The sequence below is a fragment of the Alosa alosa genome, chromosome 20 (genome assembly GCF_017589495.1).
Source record: "Alosa alosa isolate M-15738 ecotype Scorff River chromosome 20, AALO_Geno_1.1, whole genome shotgun sequence".
In the NCBI taxonomy this organism is placed as follows: domain Eukaryota; kingdom Metazoa; phylum Chordata; class Actinopteri; order Clupeiformes; family Clupeidae; genus Alosa; species Alosa alosa.
This window is the reverse complement of record NC_063208.1, coordinates 9,560,931-9,574,243: the sequence shown is the minus strand read 5'-3', so window position 1 is coordinate 9,574,243 and position 13,313 is coordinate 9,560,931. Positions and strand designations below refer to the sequence as shown.

The 13,313-nt window shown below is 45.1% G+C and overlaps 1 protein-coding gene across 1 annotated transcript in view; it reads left to right on the top strand.

Moving 5' to 3' along the window:
* Nucleotides 1-12,539, top strand: part of syngap1a (synaptic Ras GTPase activating protein 1a) — a 48,195-nt gene extending 35,656 nt beyond the window's left edge. The window contains 7 exon segments of the mRNA XM_048229067.1: nucleotides 1,571-2,242; nucleotides 3,252-3,453; nucleotides 3,456-3,706; nucleotides 4,116-4,289; nucleotides 4,873-5,084; nucleotides 6,563-6,635; nucleotides 9,307-12,539. Coding sequence (XP_048085024.1) covers nucleotides 1,571-2,242; nucleotides 3,252-3,453; nucleotides 3,456-3,706; nucleotides 4,116-4,289; nucleotides 4,873-5,084; nucleotides 6,563-6,635; nucleotides 9,307-9,561 — 1,839 coding nt within the window. The 3' untranslated portion in view covers nucleotides 9,562-12,539.
* The last annotated feature ends 774 nt before the right edge of the window (nucleotides 12,540-13,313 follow it).

Genomic DNA, 13,313 nt, shown 5'->3' with positions numbered 1-13,313 from the left:
AAAATTAGCCAAAATAGGGCCAGACTTAAGGGCCATTCATGCTAAGAACAATAACTATAACGATAACTATAAAAAAATATTGTTCTTGTTAATATGAATGATGACGTTCACACAAACTATAATGATAACATCATGAAGGATTACTTTGAGCGATTTTGAGAATGATAAAAAGCTAACAGCCAATCAGAATCCATCAAATTTTAGCCGTCACATTCATTAACACCAGGAGGGACTTGTTACTTTGGTCAGTGTGGATGCTTTTATCATTATAGTTGTCTTCATTGTTATTGACATCTGTCATTCCCTTTAACAGCAAGCAGCACAACTTCAAACAGCAGGGATTCCACTAAACCTTGCTTTACTAAAAACCTGTTTGTGACTAGCAGAGTATATAGCCTACATGCATCTGCACTCACCTATTATTTGAACTCACAGGCAAAGTGAAACTAACTTCACCGTGGTCTCATAGTCAACAACAAAACAGTTCTACACAGTTAATTACTTTCACTATTGACTGACAAGGGGTTACCATCGAAAACATAGCCTGAGCAACATTTACCCAAATACGGTTATGTTCGTATGACTGAATAGAAATCTTAAGGATATTTATCCTGCAGAGGAGTTGCTACTTACATCTCGTGACGGTGCGTCTTCAGCTGTTCTTCATATGTGCCTTTCGCTATAGACCAGGTTTTTCTTAGTCAGTGGCGTAATGATTTTTTAGATGGTGTAAAAGATAGCGATTTTTGGATCAGGATTTTGCCCCAGACCACACCTTATCTCGTTAATTGCCACACCCCTGGGAACAAAGTTTAATAAAAATCGAGCGCATGGCGACTTTCACCACTGATTCGGTGTACGATATGAATAAAATGTGTGTTGCTTTGCGCCAGCTTGTGCCGGGGACACGATAGGGCCCCTGGTGTTAACGGCCCTTTCGTCCTTCTAAAGTCCTGTGGTGAGTAATTTGGTAAATGACATCTGAGTTATAAAGCTCAGCTACGCTATAAAGCTCAGTTATTTGTGCTCAGAATCTGGTTATGTGGGAACAGTGTTTATCACAATTCCCATGTGTTAGATAACCACCAGTTTTTAATTTGTCAAAATATAAAATAATATTAGGTTGGAAAAAGAATGTAATAAGTAGTTTGTCATTACTGGTCCCAGACAGTGAGATTGCAATAAAGTTCTGTTGTCATATGGCACCATAGCAGCGCTGAGGTGATAATAGCTAACCTCAAGAGGGTTGCCTGTAATCACCTCAAGCTCATCAAAGACTGAGCTCATCAAGGGTAGAGACCAGCAGGCAATTAAAACGCAGCTAAAAAATGATTAGACTTTGGATGTAGCCTTTTCAGAAACATGCTGTATTTTGCAATATTTACACAATGTTTTCACGAGTTGTGTACATCTGGTTAAAATGTTGTTTCCACGAGTTGTGTACATGTGGTTAAAATTTTGTTTTCACGAGTTGTGTACTGTACATGTGGTTAAAATGTTGTTTTCACGAGTTGTGTACATGTTGTTTAAATGTTGTTGTTGTTTTCTGTTCTTGCTATGGTTGTCTCAGGTGCTCAGTGTAAACAAGAGTGTGTCCATGATGGACCTGCAGGACTCGCGGATGAACAGCATCTCCAACCTGCACTCGGGCGACATGCTGAACTCCTCGCAGGCCTCACTGGCTGGGCTGGGCAGCTTCGGAGTCCTGCGAGGCGGTGGCCGCACGTCGGCAGGCTCGGGCGCGTCCAGCATGTCCGGCGGGCTGCGTCTGAGCCACGGCGTCACGTCGGACGCCCTCTCGCAGCAGCAGCAGCAGCAGGCGGCCGCCATGCACGTGCCGCTGTCCTTCCAGAACCCTCTGTTCCACATGGCCGCCGCCGACGGGCCGCTGCTGCACCACGTCCAGGCGCATGCGCACGGCCACGGCCACGGCCACGGCCACAGTCACGGGCAGCCCCACTCGTACCCGCCACACCCCCAGCCGCCATCGCAGCCGGCCCCGGGCCCCCAGCCACACCCGCCGCCGCTCCTGCTGGCCCCCGAGCCCGAGAATGGACCGCCGGGGTACATGCCGGCGTTCGGACGCGGCGGCTTCTCGCGCAGCGAGGACCACGCGGGGATGCGGCCGCAGAGCAGCCTGGTGCAGCCCAGCATCATCCACTCGCACAGCTACAGCGACGACTTCACGCGCCAGAACCAGGACGCCGAGTACGTGCGCCGGCAGCTCTCTCTGCAAGTGCAGGTGATTAACCGTGCTCACTCACTGTTAGCGCGTTTGCTGTGCTGACCACTTTGCAAGTGCAGGTGATTAACCGTGCTCACTCACTGTTAGCGCGTTTGCTGTGCTGACCACTCTGCAAGTGCAGGCGATTAACCGTGCTCACTCACTGTTAGCGCGTTTGCTGTGCTGACCACTCTGCAAGTGCAGGCGATTAACCGTGCTCACTCACTGTTAGCGCGTTTGCTGTGCTGACCACTCTTCGGCTGACAGACAAGCGTAACACTGACCGGAAGGCTCAGTCGGAAAAGCTTCGGAAAAGCTCAGGCGGAAAAGTGCTGTATGCATCAGATGAGATGTTTGAAAACGGGGCCTTTAGCTTGATTAATGATTGATTCATTAATAACGAAAGTCCTTGAGCTTTAGGTGTCTACCATCTAAGCAATACTCATTTTCATACGCTGTAAGCAATACTTCTTTTTTCATACGCTGTAATTTCATAAAAGGTGTTATGAAAAGTAGCACCTTTTCTCTATTTACCCGAGAGTCTACCCGACTCGTGAAATTATGCATGGCCTTTGCGTAGGACACAGTTAATGGGACCCCACGGGGCCGTGTCAGACAATATGCACCCAATTAAAGATTGGTAGATCAAAGTGGCAAAGCGTATTTCTTCATTTTATTTTTGGTTTGGGGGTCGTACAGTTCAGTCTCCCCGTCTCATAATTATAGCCCTCTTCTTCTCGTCCTCTCACCCCTTCCTTCCCCTCTCTCTCTCTCTCTCTCTCTCTCTCTCTCTCTCTCTCTCTCTTTCTGTTTCTGTTTCTCTCCCTCTCCCTTTCTCTCTCTCTCTCTCTATCTATCTATCTATCTATCTATCTATCTATCTATCTATCTCTCCCTTTCTCTCTCTCTCTCTCTCTCTCTCTATCTATCTATCTCTCCCTTTCTCTCTCTCTCTCTCTCTCTCTCTCTCTCTCTCTCTCTCTCTCTCTATCTCTCCCTTTGTCTCTCTCTCTCTCTCTCTCTGCAGGAAAATCTCCAGCAGCAGGTTCTGATGGGAATGGCTCCGTCCACGGCCACAGGCATGGGCACGCCCGCCTCCATCGCCACCCCCCCGACCACCATCCACCCCGTCCGCCAGGCGTCGGTGTCCCCTCTGGCCCCCCCGCCTCCACCGCGCATCAAGCCCCAGCCGCCGCACCAGCTCTCCGTCGGCTCCGCGGCCACGTCCACCCACCCAAAGCCCGGCCCCAGAGCGGCAACCTGCTGCAGTCCCCCGAGTCCAGCTACGGGGCCCGGCCCCAGCCCCGGCAGCAGCTCTCTGTCAAGGACAGCCCGGCCCCAGGGCTCCCGCACCAGCCCAGCGTGGCTCAGGAGACTCCGGCCCAGGAGGGGGCGACAGAGAGCACGGACACGCCGAAAAAGAACCAGACTGCTAAGTCTCCCCAGCAGCAGCAGCTGCTTAAGCCGACCAACGCAAAGCCGGTGAGGCGCTGGGAGAAATCAACGGGTGCTCCAATTAAATGTCATGAAAGTGCTATTTGTGTGGGTTTGTTTGTTTGGGCTGGTATTATCCCCAAAAGCCAACAGACATGTCCTGGAGTGGGAAAAGGAATATTTTTACTGCACTCTACTGCTTCTCATAACATCCAGCAACTAAATGTCAAAATATATTGCTTCTCACAACATCCAGCAACTAAATGGCAAAATATATTGCTTCTCACAACATCCAGCAACTAAATGGCAAAATATATTGTCTATCTGTTACAAAATATATTGTCTATCTGTACACATACAGTTTCTGGTGGAATGACAAAAAAAAGGTGTTTCTGGTTGCTAATCTGTTCCCAGTAGACAGGCTATTTTTGTCATCCGATTCTCTTGTGTTGTCCAGGGCGCTAAATCTCCATCCACACTGACCCCCTCCAGTGCGGCGTCGGAGCGCACGGTGGCTTGGGTCTCCAACATGCCGCACCTCTCGGCCGATATCGAGAGCCTGCGCGTGGACCGGGAGGAGTTCAAGCTGAAGGAGCACTCCAAGAGCATGGATGAGTCCCGCCTTGAGAGGGTCAGTCATGGAGAACTCTCTGCAGCATGACACTAATTATGTCCTGTTTTTGTGTGTGTGTGTGTGTGTGTGTGTGTGTGTGTGTGTGTTTCTGAGGGGAAATTATATGTGACAGCCCTGTCTCCTTTAAAGATGCAGTATATAGTTTTTGCCCCAGCTGTCCTGGATTGTGGTTCTACAGTACATGCTTTAGAAAACGTTGCAAGCATTTGATGGTTGCATTGGTGCATATCTGGATTTTGTAGGTTTGGAAACGAACTTCCTAGTGGGAACAGGTTCTGAGGCAGCCTTATGCCTTATTTGTTTACAGGTGTACTCACACGGAACTCACGTTTGTATGAAGCGTTGGTGACGTGCCACATTAATTGATGCACACCCTCGACAAGGGGGCATCGGTGTTCCCTCCCCATTGAAGAGCTTATAACTCACTACCACTTAACAGTAATTGGTTTCGGACGGTCCTTAATATGACGGACCCTCCGCGTGAACGCGCAAACGCAGTGCAAGTTGCTGGGGAGAGTACGAAGTAACTAGTTTCGGAAAAAGGATCATTCTCTCCCTTCCCCTGCTCTTGTGCCTGCAGGTGCGCGAGTACGAGGAGGAGATCCACTCGCTCAAGGAGCGCCTGATGATGTCTCACCGCAAGCTGGAGGAGTACGAACGCAGGCTGATGTCGCAGGAGCACCAGACCAGCCAGATCCTCCAGCAGTACCAGTGCAGGCTGGACGACAGCGAGAGGAAGCTTCGCCAGCAGCAGATGGAGAAGGACTCACAGATCAAAGGCATCATCAATCGGTACTGCACACCTGAGTAGGAATAGAATTCTAAAATACGGTGTGGTTCTCTTAAAGGTGATGATAGCCTACATGGGGCAACTTTTTTTTAGCGATGTTGCTTGGCAACCACAGAACCGGTTCCATTTGTTCTGATTGGATGATCATAACAACAAATTGGATGATCATAACAGCCCTCTGATGATTATTTAAAGTTCATCATTAAAAGTTCATTAAATGTTCATCATTAAACTTTAATCATTAAAGATGATTAAAGCTCCAGAAAAAAGATTGTTGCCCAATGTCAATGGGAATTTGACAGAACCACAATACACAGGAACACTGCCCAGCAACATTGTACAAAAGGTTGCCTCATGTATCGTCAGCTTTAACCCTTAAAGGAGTACCATCACACCGGTGTGATGGGAATGTTGGGAAATGAACGTTCTAAAGAATATCTGGGTTCATTGAATTCAACATAGAATTTTAGAACCTTCAATTGTTGCGGAACGGAATCTTATGTTAGAATGTTCAAAAACCTACACCTTTAAAGGTGTTTATCTGTGTGTACTGCACTGTATGGAAAGGCCTGCTTTTGCACTGTGGCTTTAAGGAAACACGTCAGCTCAACAAAAAAAACAGTCACCAAAGTAGCGTATCAGTGGTGACATTCACTCCAGACTAATGCATTTCATGGCCAGTGGCGCTTGGTGTCGGGTGGTGACAAACTGTCAAGCCCGAGCTTGATGTCCATAAGTCTTCAGTCCTGTCCCTACGCAGTGGCAGGTCCTCCATCATTACAGGCGGAGACTGTCAGGACGGTGACGGAGGAGCTGTTGTTTACTGGTGCTTGGTGTCTCCAGGTGACAGCTCTAGAATAGATGTATCTTTCTGTGCTGAGGAAGGAAGGGTTTGGCGGTGTAGGTTTGTTTGTCATAAGAGGGAGTTTGTTGACATAAGAGTGTCATGATGTGTCATACGATAAGGTATAAAAATCTCTCTCAGCGAGGACTCTGACCATGTGTGTTGAAGGTGCGCCTGATGACGTCCTACTGCAACTGTTTGTTTTGAGAGAGAGAGAGAATTCCAGATTGTGTGTGTGTTCGTGCAACTGACAGCACCTGTCTCTCATCATCAGATTCATTTCAAAGTGTGTAAAAATATTTGTGTGTATGTGTGCATGTGTTTGTAAGTATATGTGTGTCTAACACTCCCCCCCTCTTCTCTCTCCCCATCTCTCTCTCTCCCTTCTACTCTTTTGCTCTCTCTCTCTCTCTCTCTCTCCCTCTCTCTCCCTCTCTCCCTTCCACTCTCCCTCTTTATCTCTATCTCTCACTCTCTCTTTCTCTCTCTCTCCTCTTTCTCCCTTCCCTCTCTCCCTCTCTCTCTCTCTCTCTCTCTCTCTCTCTCTCTCTCTCTCTCTCTCTCTCTCTCTCTCTCCCTCCCTCTCTCCCTTCCACTCTCTCTCTCTCTCACTTTCGCTCTCTCTGTCATGGCCAGGTTAATGGCGGTGGAGGATGAGTTGCGCACTGGCCCCGTGCCGGAGGTGAAGACTCGTCTCTTTCCTGAGCAGGTACGTGACCTGAGCATTGTCCTGCTTTCAGACTCCCCTCAGGGGGCTGCTCTAAGCACTCACTGACTTTTACTGTGTCTTTGCCAAAGTTTCTCTGTTACATAAACATGCCGCCAGTTTCCAGCAGAGACACATACAGAGGCTTAACTCAACTCTCCTCTCCACAACAGCAAATACCAGTTTGGCACTGACACTAATTTAGACACCGGGAGAAAACAAAAAACAAAAACAAATTGTGGGAATTGTTTCCTCGGGGCTCTGCCTTGCCAACAGTAATGCAAAGCTCAGTAAAGCTCAACAGTGTCCAACCTTAATGCAGTAATTGTTCACTCATTAGTAGATTTAAAGTATTGAAAATTAGTTGCACTATTGTTTTTTTAGTTACATTTTCAGCCTAACTGAATTGTGTAATGGACAGGTTTTTTTGTATGATAACACAAACAATTGCCCTGTGTCTCATGAAAAACACGTGGCCCTAATCGCCATCCCACCCCCATCGTTTATTAATTCATTCCCCCACTCTCCACCTCAAGCTGGTGTGTGGTGAGGATTCTGGCGCATAATGGCTGCCGTGCAACACCCAGGTGGGTGCTACACATTGGTGGTGATTAGTGAGGTTCCCCTTTCATTGTAAAGCACTTTGGGTGCCTTGATAAAACGCTATTTAAATGTTTGTTGTTGTTGTTGATGTTGTGTTCCAAAAATACCACTGAACCCAGGGCTGGATCTAGCCTTGGTCTGGGGGAGGATGTCTCTTGTTGAAACTCTTTCAGGGTCAGGTGTCTTTGAACACTCCTAAGAAGACACAAGGGGGCTGAGTGAAGTGTACTTGGGTAGTATACTACCCAAGATCGAACGCTACATATGAGCAGAGTGATACAGCAGGAAAGCGTCCATTTTGCAATACGTACTAACAGAACAGAACAGATAGATAGATAGATACCTTATTGATCCCCAAGGGGAAAATCAAGGTAGCAATGTTAAAGAAATGACGTGGATGAGGTTTTGTCTAGTTATACTATGGTATCCTACAGTATACTGAGGACAAATACCCATGGACCCTGAGGGAAACTACTGAAATTCAAAGCCAGTATATTGTGCATTATTTGTGTACACTTGCCCACTAACTATTTTCACTTTCATGTGTTTGTACTTTTATCGATTTGTTTCAGACTTTCACGTTGTCTTGTTTCCAAGTCTTGTTTCCAATTTTACCTGACTTTACCTGATGGGTTCAAATATGGCAGTGCATTTTCAGTCAGCCATGGCTAGTTAAACCTTTCATTCTCTCCTGCACTAAATCGGGAATAACTGTGACCAGTACACATGATCACAATGATAAGTGAGTTGGTCTGATGCAAGAATACTGTCTGCAGGAATATTTTGAAATTACATGGAACAAGAGTGAGAATGCATTGCAACCAGTCCATAGCATCACTCATTTTTGGATTGGGAAAATTATGGTTATTGTGGAAGATTGAGTAGGTTTGTCATATATCCATGCCATGCAACATTCTCTAAATGGATCAGTGTTGTCTGTAATCATTTATATGTCACAACCAGGCTAATTCAGAGACAAAACCATTACTTACCAATTTGTGCAAAAATTCTGATTGCGGTCTTGGAATTGGGAAAAATAACTCTTAGGGATAAGATTGTCTTAAAACCTCTCTATTTCTTGTGTGTTCTTTTTTATGTCTTATGTGATCTTCACTCTGTAATGTACTATACTGTCCAAGAGCTGTTACCATGGTTGCGAGAAACCTCTTTGCTGGCAAGGAATATGTCAGTGCTCTCAGTAGATAAAGCATTAAAAGCACTGATTATGCATTTGCCAGTTGTCATTTGGCACAATAGTGAACAGCCTTCTAAAAAGCTATTTTGTTTTACTGTAGTTTATGTTGTCTTTTATGAAACCAGGCTGTGAAATTACATATCAAAGCAACTCGTGCCTTGTGAAAAGAGATTAATATTTGCATGGACATAAACTCTGTACATCACCCCACTGTCAAAGTTGAGTCTTTTTCTTTTTGTGTCACCACAAAATTCTGTATGTTTGTAGGGCTCCTGTGTTAGCTAATTTGCCACTGAACATGCTAAACATGCAAAAAATCACAGAATCATTGCCATAGATGAGTGTATGTATTGGTTTGTCATCATATGTTTACCATATGCAGTATGTTTAGCATGTTATTTCCTACTTAATCAAGTTTTCTTACGGGAGACAATGCAATTCAACTATGGTCGATTGAGCATTCAAACAATTGAAGACTATTTCAAGTTCCTGGAATGTGAAGACGGCGAGTTCTGTTGCCTTGTTATCAGAGGCAGACAGCATTGGCTCCCCCTCCCCTGTCTCCCTCAACCCTCAAGTCACGTCTTTCACCTTTGCCTCGGCTTCCTCTTCCTCTCCTTAAGAGCAGCGCTCAGTTCACTCCTCAGTAACTCGTCTTTCTTTTCTCTCTCTCTCTCTCTCTCTCTCTCTCTTTCCTCAACCTCTCCCCCTTCTTCCCTCCTCCCTCCTCTCCCTCGACTAACGTATCCCTTCATTCTCCCTTTTTCTCTCATGCTCTTCTCTCTTTCTCTGCTCAACCCCTCCTGAAATATCGTCTCACGTTCCCACCTGCCTTCCCTTCTCCTCCCCCTCCCCGCATTCCACCCCCTTCCTTAGGAAGAGCAATACTCCTCCCTGGGCTCTGTGGACCCCTGCCACGTGCCGGGGGGGATCCCTGGTTCGGGACCCTCCTCCCTGGGCACGTCCTCGGCGGGGTCCCCCTGGAACAGCGCCCTCCCCCCGCTGCCCCCCCGCTTGCTAATCAGCCACAATGGCGGCCTACCTTCGTCAGGCATCGCCATGACGGCGGGGAGCACGGCAACCTGGAACACAGACAGAGCGCCAGGCTTCACCGGGGAACGTGTAGCCTGAGGGACGCTGAGCAACAGCAACACCTAACTCCTCAGTGTTGAATTTGTACCTGAGGCTGGAGACACAATTCAACCATAAACACATACATACTGTACAAACATACATACATACATACATACATACATACATACATACATACATACTGTACATACATACTGTACATACATACATATTGTACACACAGTACAAGTACAAGTACAAGTACATGAACACACATTACAGAACTTAACAAGGAACTTCAGTGCTTCAACCACCCAAATACACACATAAACAGATACATAAACACACACACACACACACACACACCCACCTACACACAAACACAACAATGCAAATGCATGCACATACATTGACAGGTTCGTCTATAGGATTCTTCTGGAGCCAGTAGAGCTAACAAAGAAACTCTCTCAGAAACTGCTCTCAGTTGGCGAATCTGTGAGCACATTTGAATTTGCTCAGCAGATCTGTCTGGCAAACACTTATCTGGACATTGTCCATTAAGCCAAATCCTTTCCAAAGCATCTTTCTTGTCTCCTTTCAAAGAAAATGCTATTTAAAAACTGATACCATCAGCGCACCATTAGCAGTGCCAGCCATCCTCCTCTGTCTGTTGTTAAAGTTGTCAAAGTTAATTGTTATATTGTGCAAAGCCCGCCCCATAACAGATAAGCGGTTGTGATTGGTTTTCTGGATTGTTGGTGAGATTGGTTGGTTGTGAATGGTTTTCTGGATTGTTGGTGAGTCGGAAATGGGCTGGAATGGGAGCATTGCCAGACGATTCTGCTGAGCAAATTCAAATACACTCACACAGGTCCATCTGGGTTCAGTAATATTAGTAAAGTAATAGTATTACAGTAATATTTCATATTGCCCATACTGTATGTATCGAAAGCCTTTTTTTTTATTTTCAGATAAAGGCCAATGATACAAAAATGCTTAATCTAGGTTTACATTGGTCTACAGTGTATCGATATTCTGCTTGTCTCACAGTCCAAATGGAAATGTTGCATGGATAAATGGTGTATGACAACACATTTTATAAAATTATGACAGATTAGGGGCCACGCATTGCACAACAGTCTTATCTGTGCGACACAGATAAAAAAAAAGTGTTTCAATCCGTTTCATCAGCCAGAAGAGTGTGGGCATGTGCAGGCTATGTGAGCATGCTCCAACTAGTTTACTTGTTTGTTTACTTGTTTGTGTGCATTTGTAAGGGTTCTGTTTGCTAACGTGTGCGTTAACGGTTTTGACGTACATAAGTAGCTTTTTTTTGGCAGTGATTTGAAGCCATGTCACTCCACCATGTTATGAAGGTGTCTGAACCTCAGAGATAAAAAAAAAAAAAAGCTAACTCCCCCTTAACTGCAAACAACTTTTGGATATAACAATGTTTCACAAGATTATATTAGACAGGGTAAAGTTATGTCTGGAGGAATATACGGAACGCATGAATGGACTGTAACTATCGTGATCCTTCGCTTAAAGGAACGGCTAATAGAGTGCTCACTGTGTACATTATTCCTTTTTTCAGAATGACCTCAATGGACTGCAGTGGTTTAAAAGCTGAATGAGTGCTAATGGACAAACATTCCATCCTCATGGGATTATACGGCATGTGCGGAGATCCATTAACATCCGCCTCTACCACTAGCCCTACGACCGCAAGGCCCTGAAATTTACACACATGCACTCACATTAACACTTACACACACACACACACACATTAACACTTACACACACACACACACACTTACACACACACACACACACACACACACACACACACACACACACACACACACACACACACACACACACTCACACACAATCTCTCTTTCTCAAGAATACCATGACACGACGCAGCCCATATGAGCCGATATTCCCCTAGACAGTCGCTCCAAAGCCCTTGAAGCTTGAACACGATTGGTTGCCGCCATCAGAGGAAAATAACTGATTGGCTCTTTCCGGTATCAGAAGGAGGATTTTGTGATTGCAGTAGGGGGAAGTGTAGAGGATCTAACCTCAAACCACAGACTCTCACACGCTTGACCACTGGCTAACTCGTGAGGGGTGGAGTGAGTACTGCGTTGTCCCCTGGATAACCCTCCAACAAGCCAAGCCATCAGAGGACTCGGAGCCAGTGGGGGACATTTATTTCTCTAACACAGATACACTCTCTCTCTCTCTATCTCTCTCTCTCACTCTATCTCTATCTCTCAAACACAGAAAACATACAAACACACATGCACAAACATGCAAACACAAGCACTCACACACACACAAATGGGTAGGAAGATTATAATGACCCTCTCACACATGTACATACAGCTCTCTCGCGCTCTCTCTCTCTCTGTGTCTGTCTCTCTCTCTTTCCTTCTCAGTCTGTTTCTCTCTTTTTTTCTCAGTCTGTCTCTCTCTATCTCTCTCTCTCTATCTGATGTTGAGCCTCAACCCAGACAATCAGCTTTTTGGTAGTTTAGCCTAGATTAGAATTTAATGTAATATTATTACAGAAATTATTCAAATGATTATACAACCCCAAATCAGAAAAAGTTGGGACATTGTGTAAAATGCAAATAAAAGCAGAATGTGATATTATACAAATCTCATAAACCCATATTTAGTTGCAAAATGGAAATAGACTACATGTCAAATGTTGATTATTTCATGGAAAATATATGTTAATTTTTAATTTGATGCCAGCAACATGCTTCAACAAAAGTTGGGACGGTGGCATGTTTACCATTGTGTTGCTCCACTTCTTCATTTAACAACATCCTGTAAATGTTTAGGAATTGAAGAGACCAGTTGCTAGAGTTTTGAGAATGAAATTCCTCTCAGTCTCATTCCTGCCTGATACAGGATTTCAGTTGCTCAACATGGGGTATTCTTAATCATGTTTTTCATTCCATGAAGCACCTAATTTGACAGGTCTGGGTTGCAGACAGGCCATTTTTAGCACCTAGACTCTTCCTCTATGGAGACATACTGTTTAAATATGTGCAGAAATTAATTTTGGCATTGTTTTCTTGAAATATTCAATGTCTTCCCTGAAAAAGACATTGCCTGGATGGCAGCATATGTTGCTCAAAACATGCATCATTCAGAATTGATTGTGCCTTGCCAGATGTGCAAGATGCCCATGCCCATGCTGTAGGCACTAATGCACCTTCACACCATCATAGATGCTGGGTTTTGAACTGAGCACTATAAAAAGTTGGATAGACCCTCTCTTTAGCCCGGAGGAGTCCATGGTTTCCAAAAATAGTGGCAAATGTTGATTGATCTCACCACAGGACCCTTTTCCACTTTATCTCAGTCCATTTTAAACCAGCTCAGGCCCAGATAAGATGGTGGTATTTCTGTATCACCTCTATAGGGTAAAGTTTACAATAGCATTTGTGAATTGAGTATCGAACTGTGCTCATACACAATGGTTATCGGAGGGTTTCATGAGCCCATACAATAATTTTCATCACAGAAACAGGTCTGGTTTTAATGCCGTGCCATGTTGTTTTTCAGCTCTGTCCCTTGTTTCCAAAGATTTCTCTGAATTCTCTGAATATTTTGATGTTATTATGTACTGTAGATGATGAACTCCGCAAATACTTCGCAATTTCATGTTAAAGCAACACCAAAGAGTTTTTTTTTTTACCAAAATTTTCCAAAATTGTTTCAGTGGTTCATCAACTTGTAACAAGGTGAATGGCAATTCTGCATTCGCTTCGCGGCCTCTATCGGCTATAACC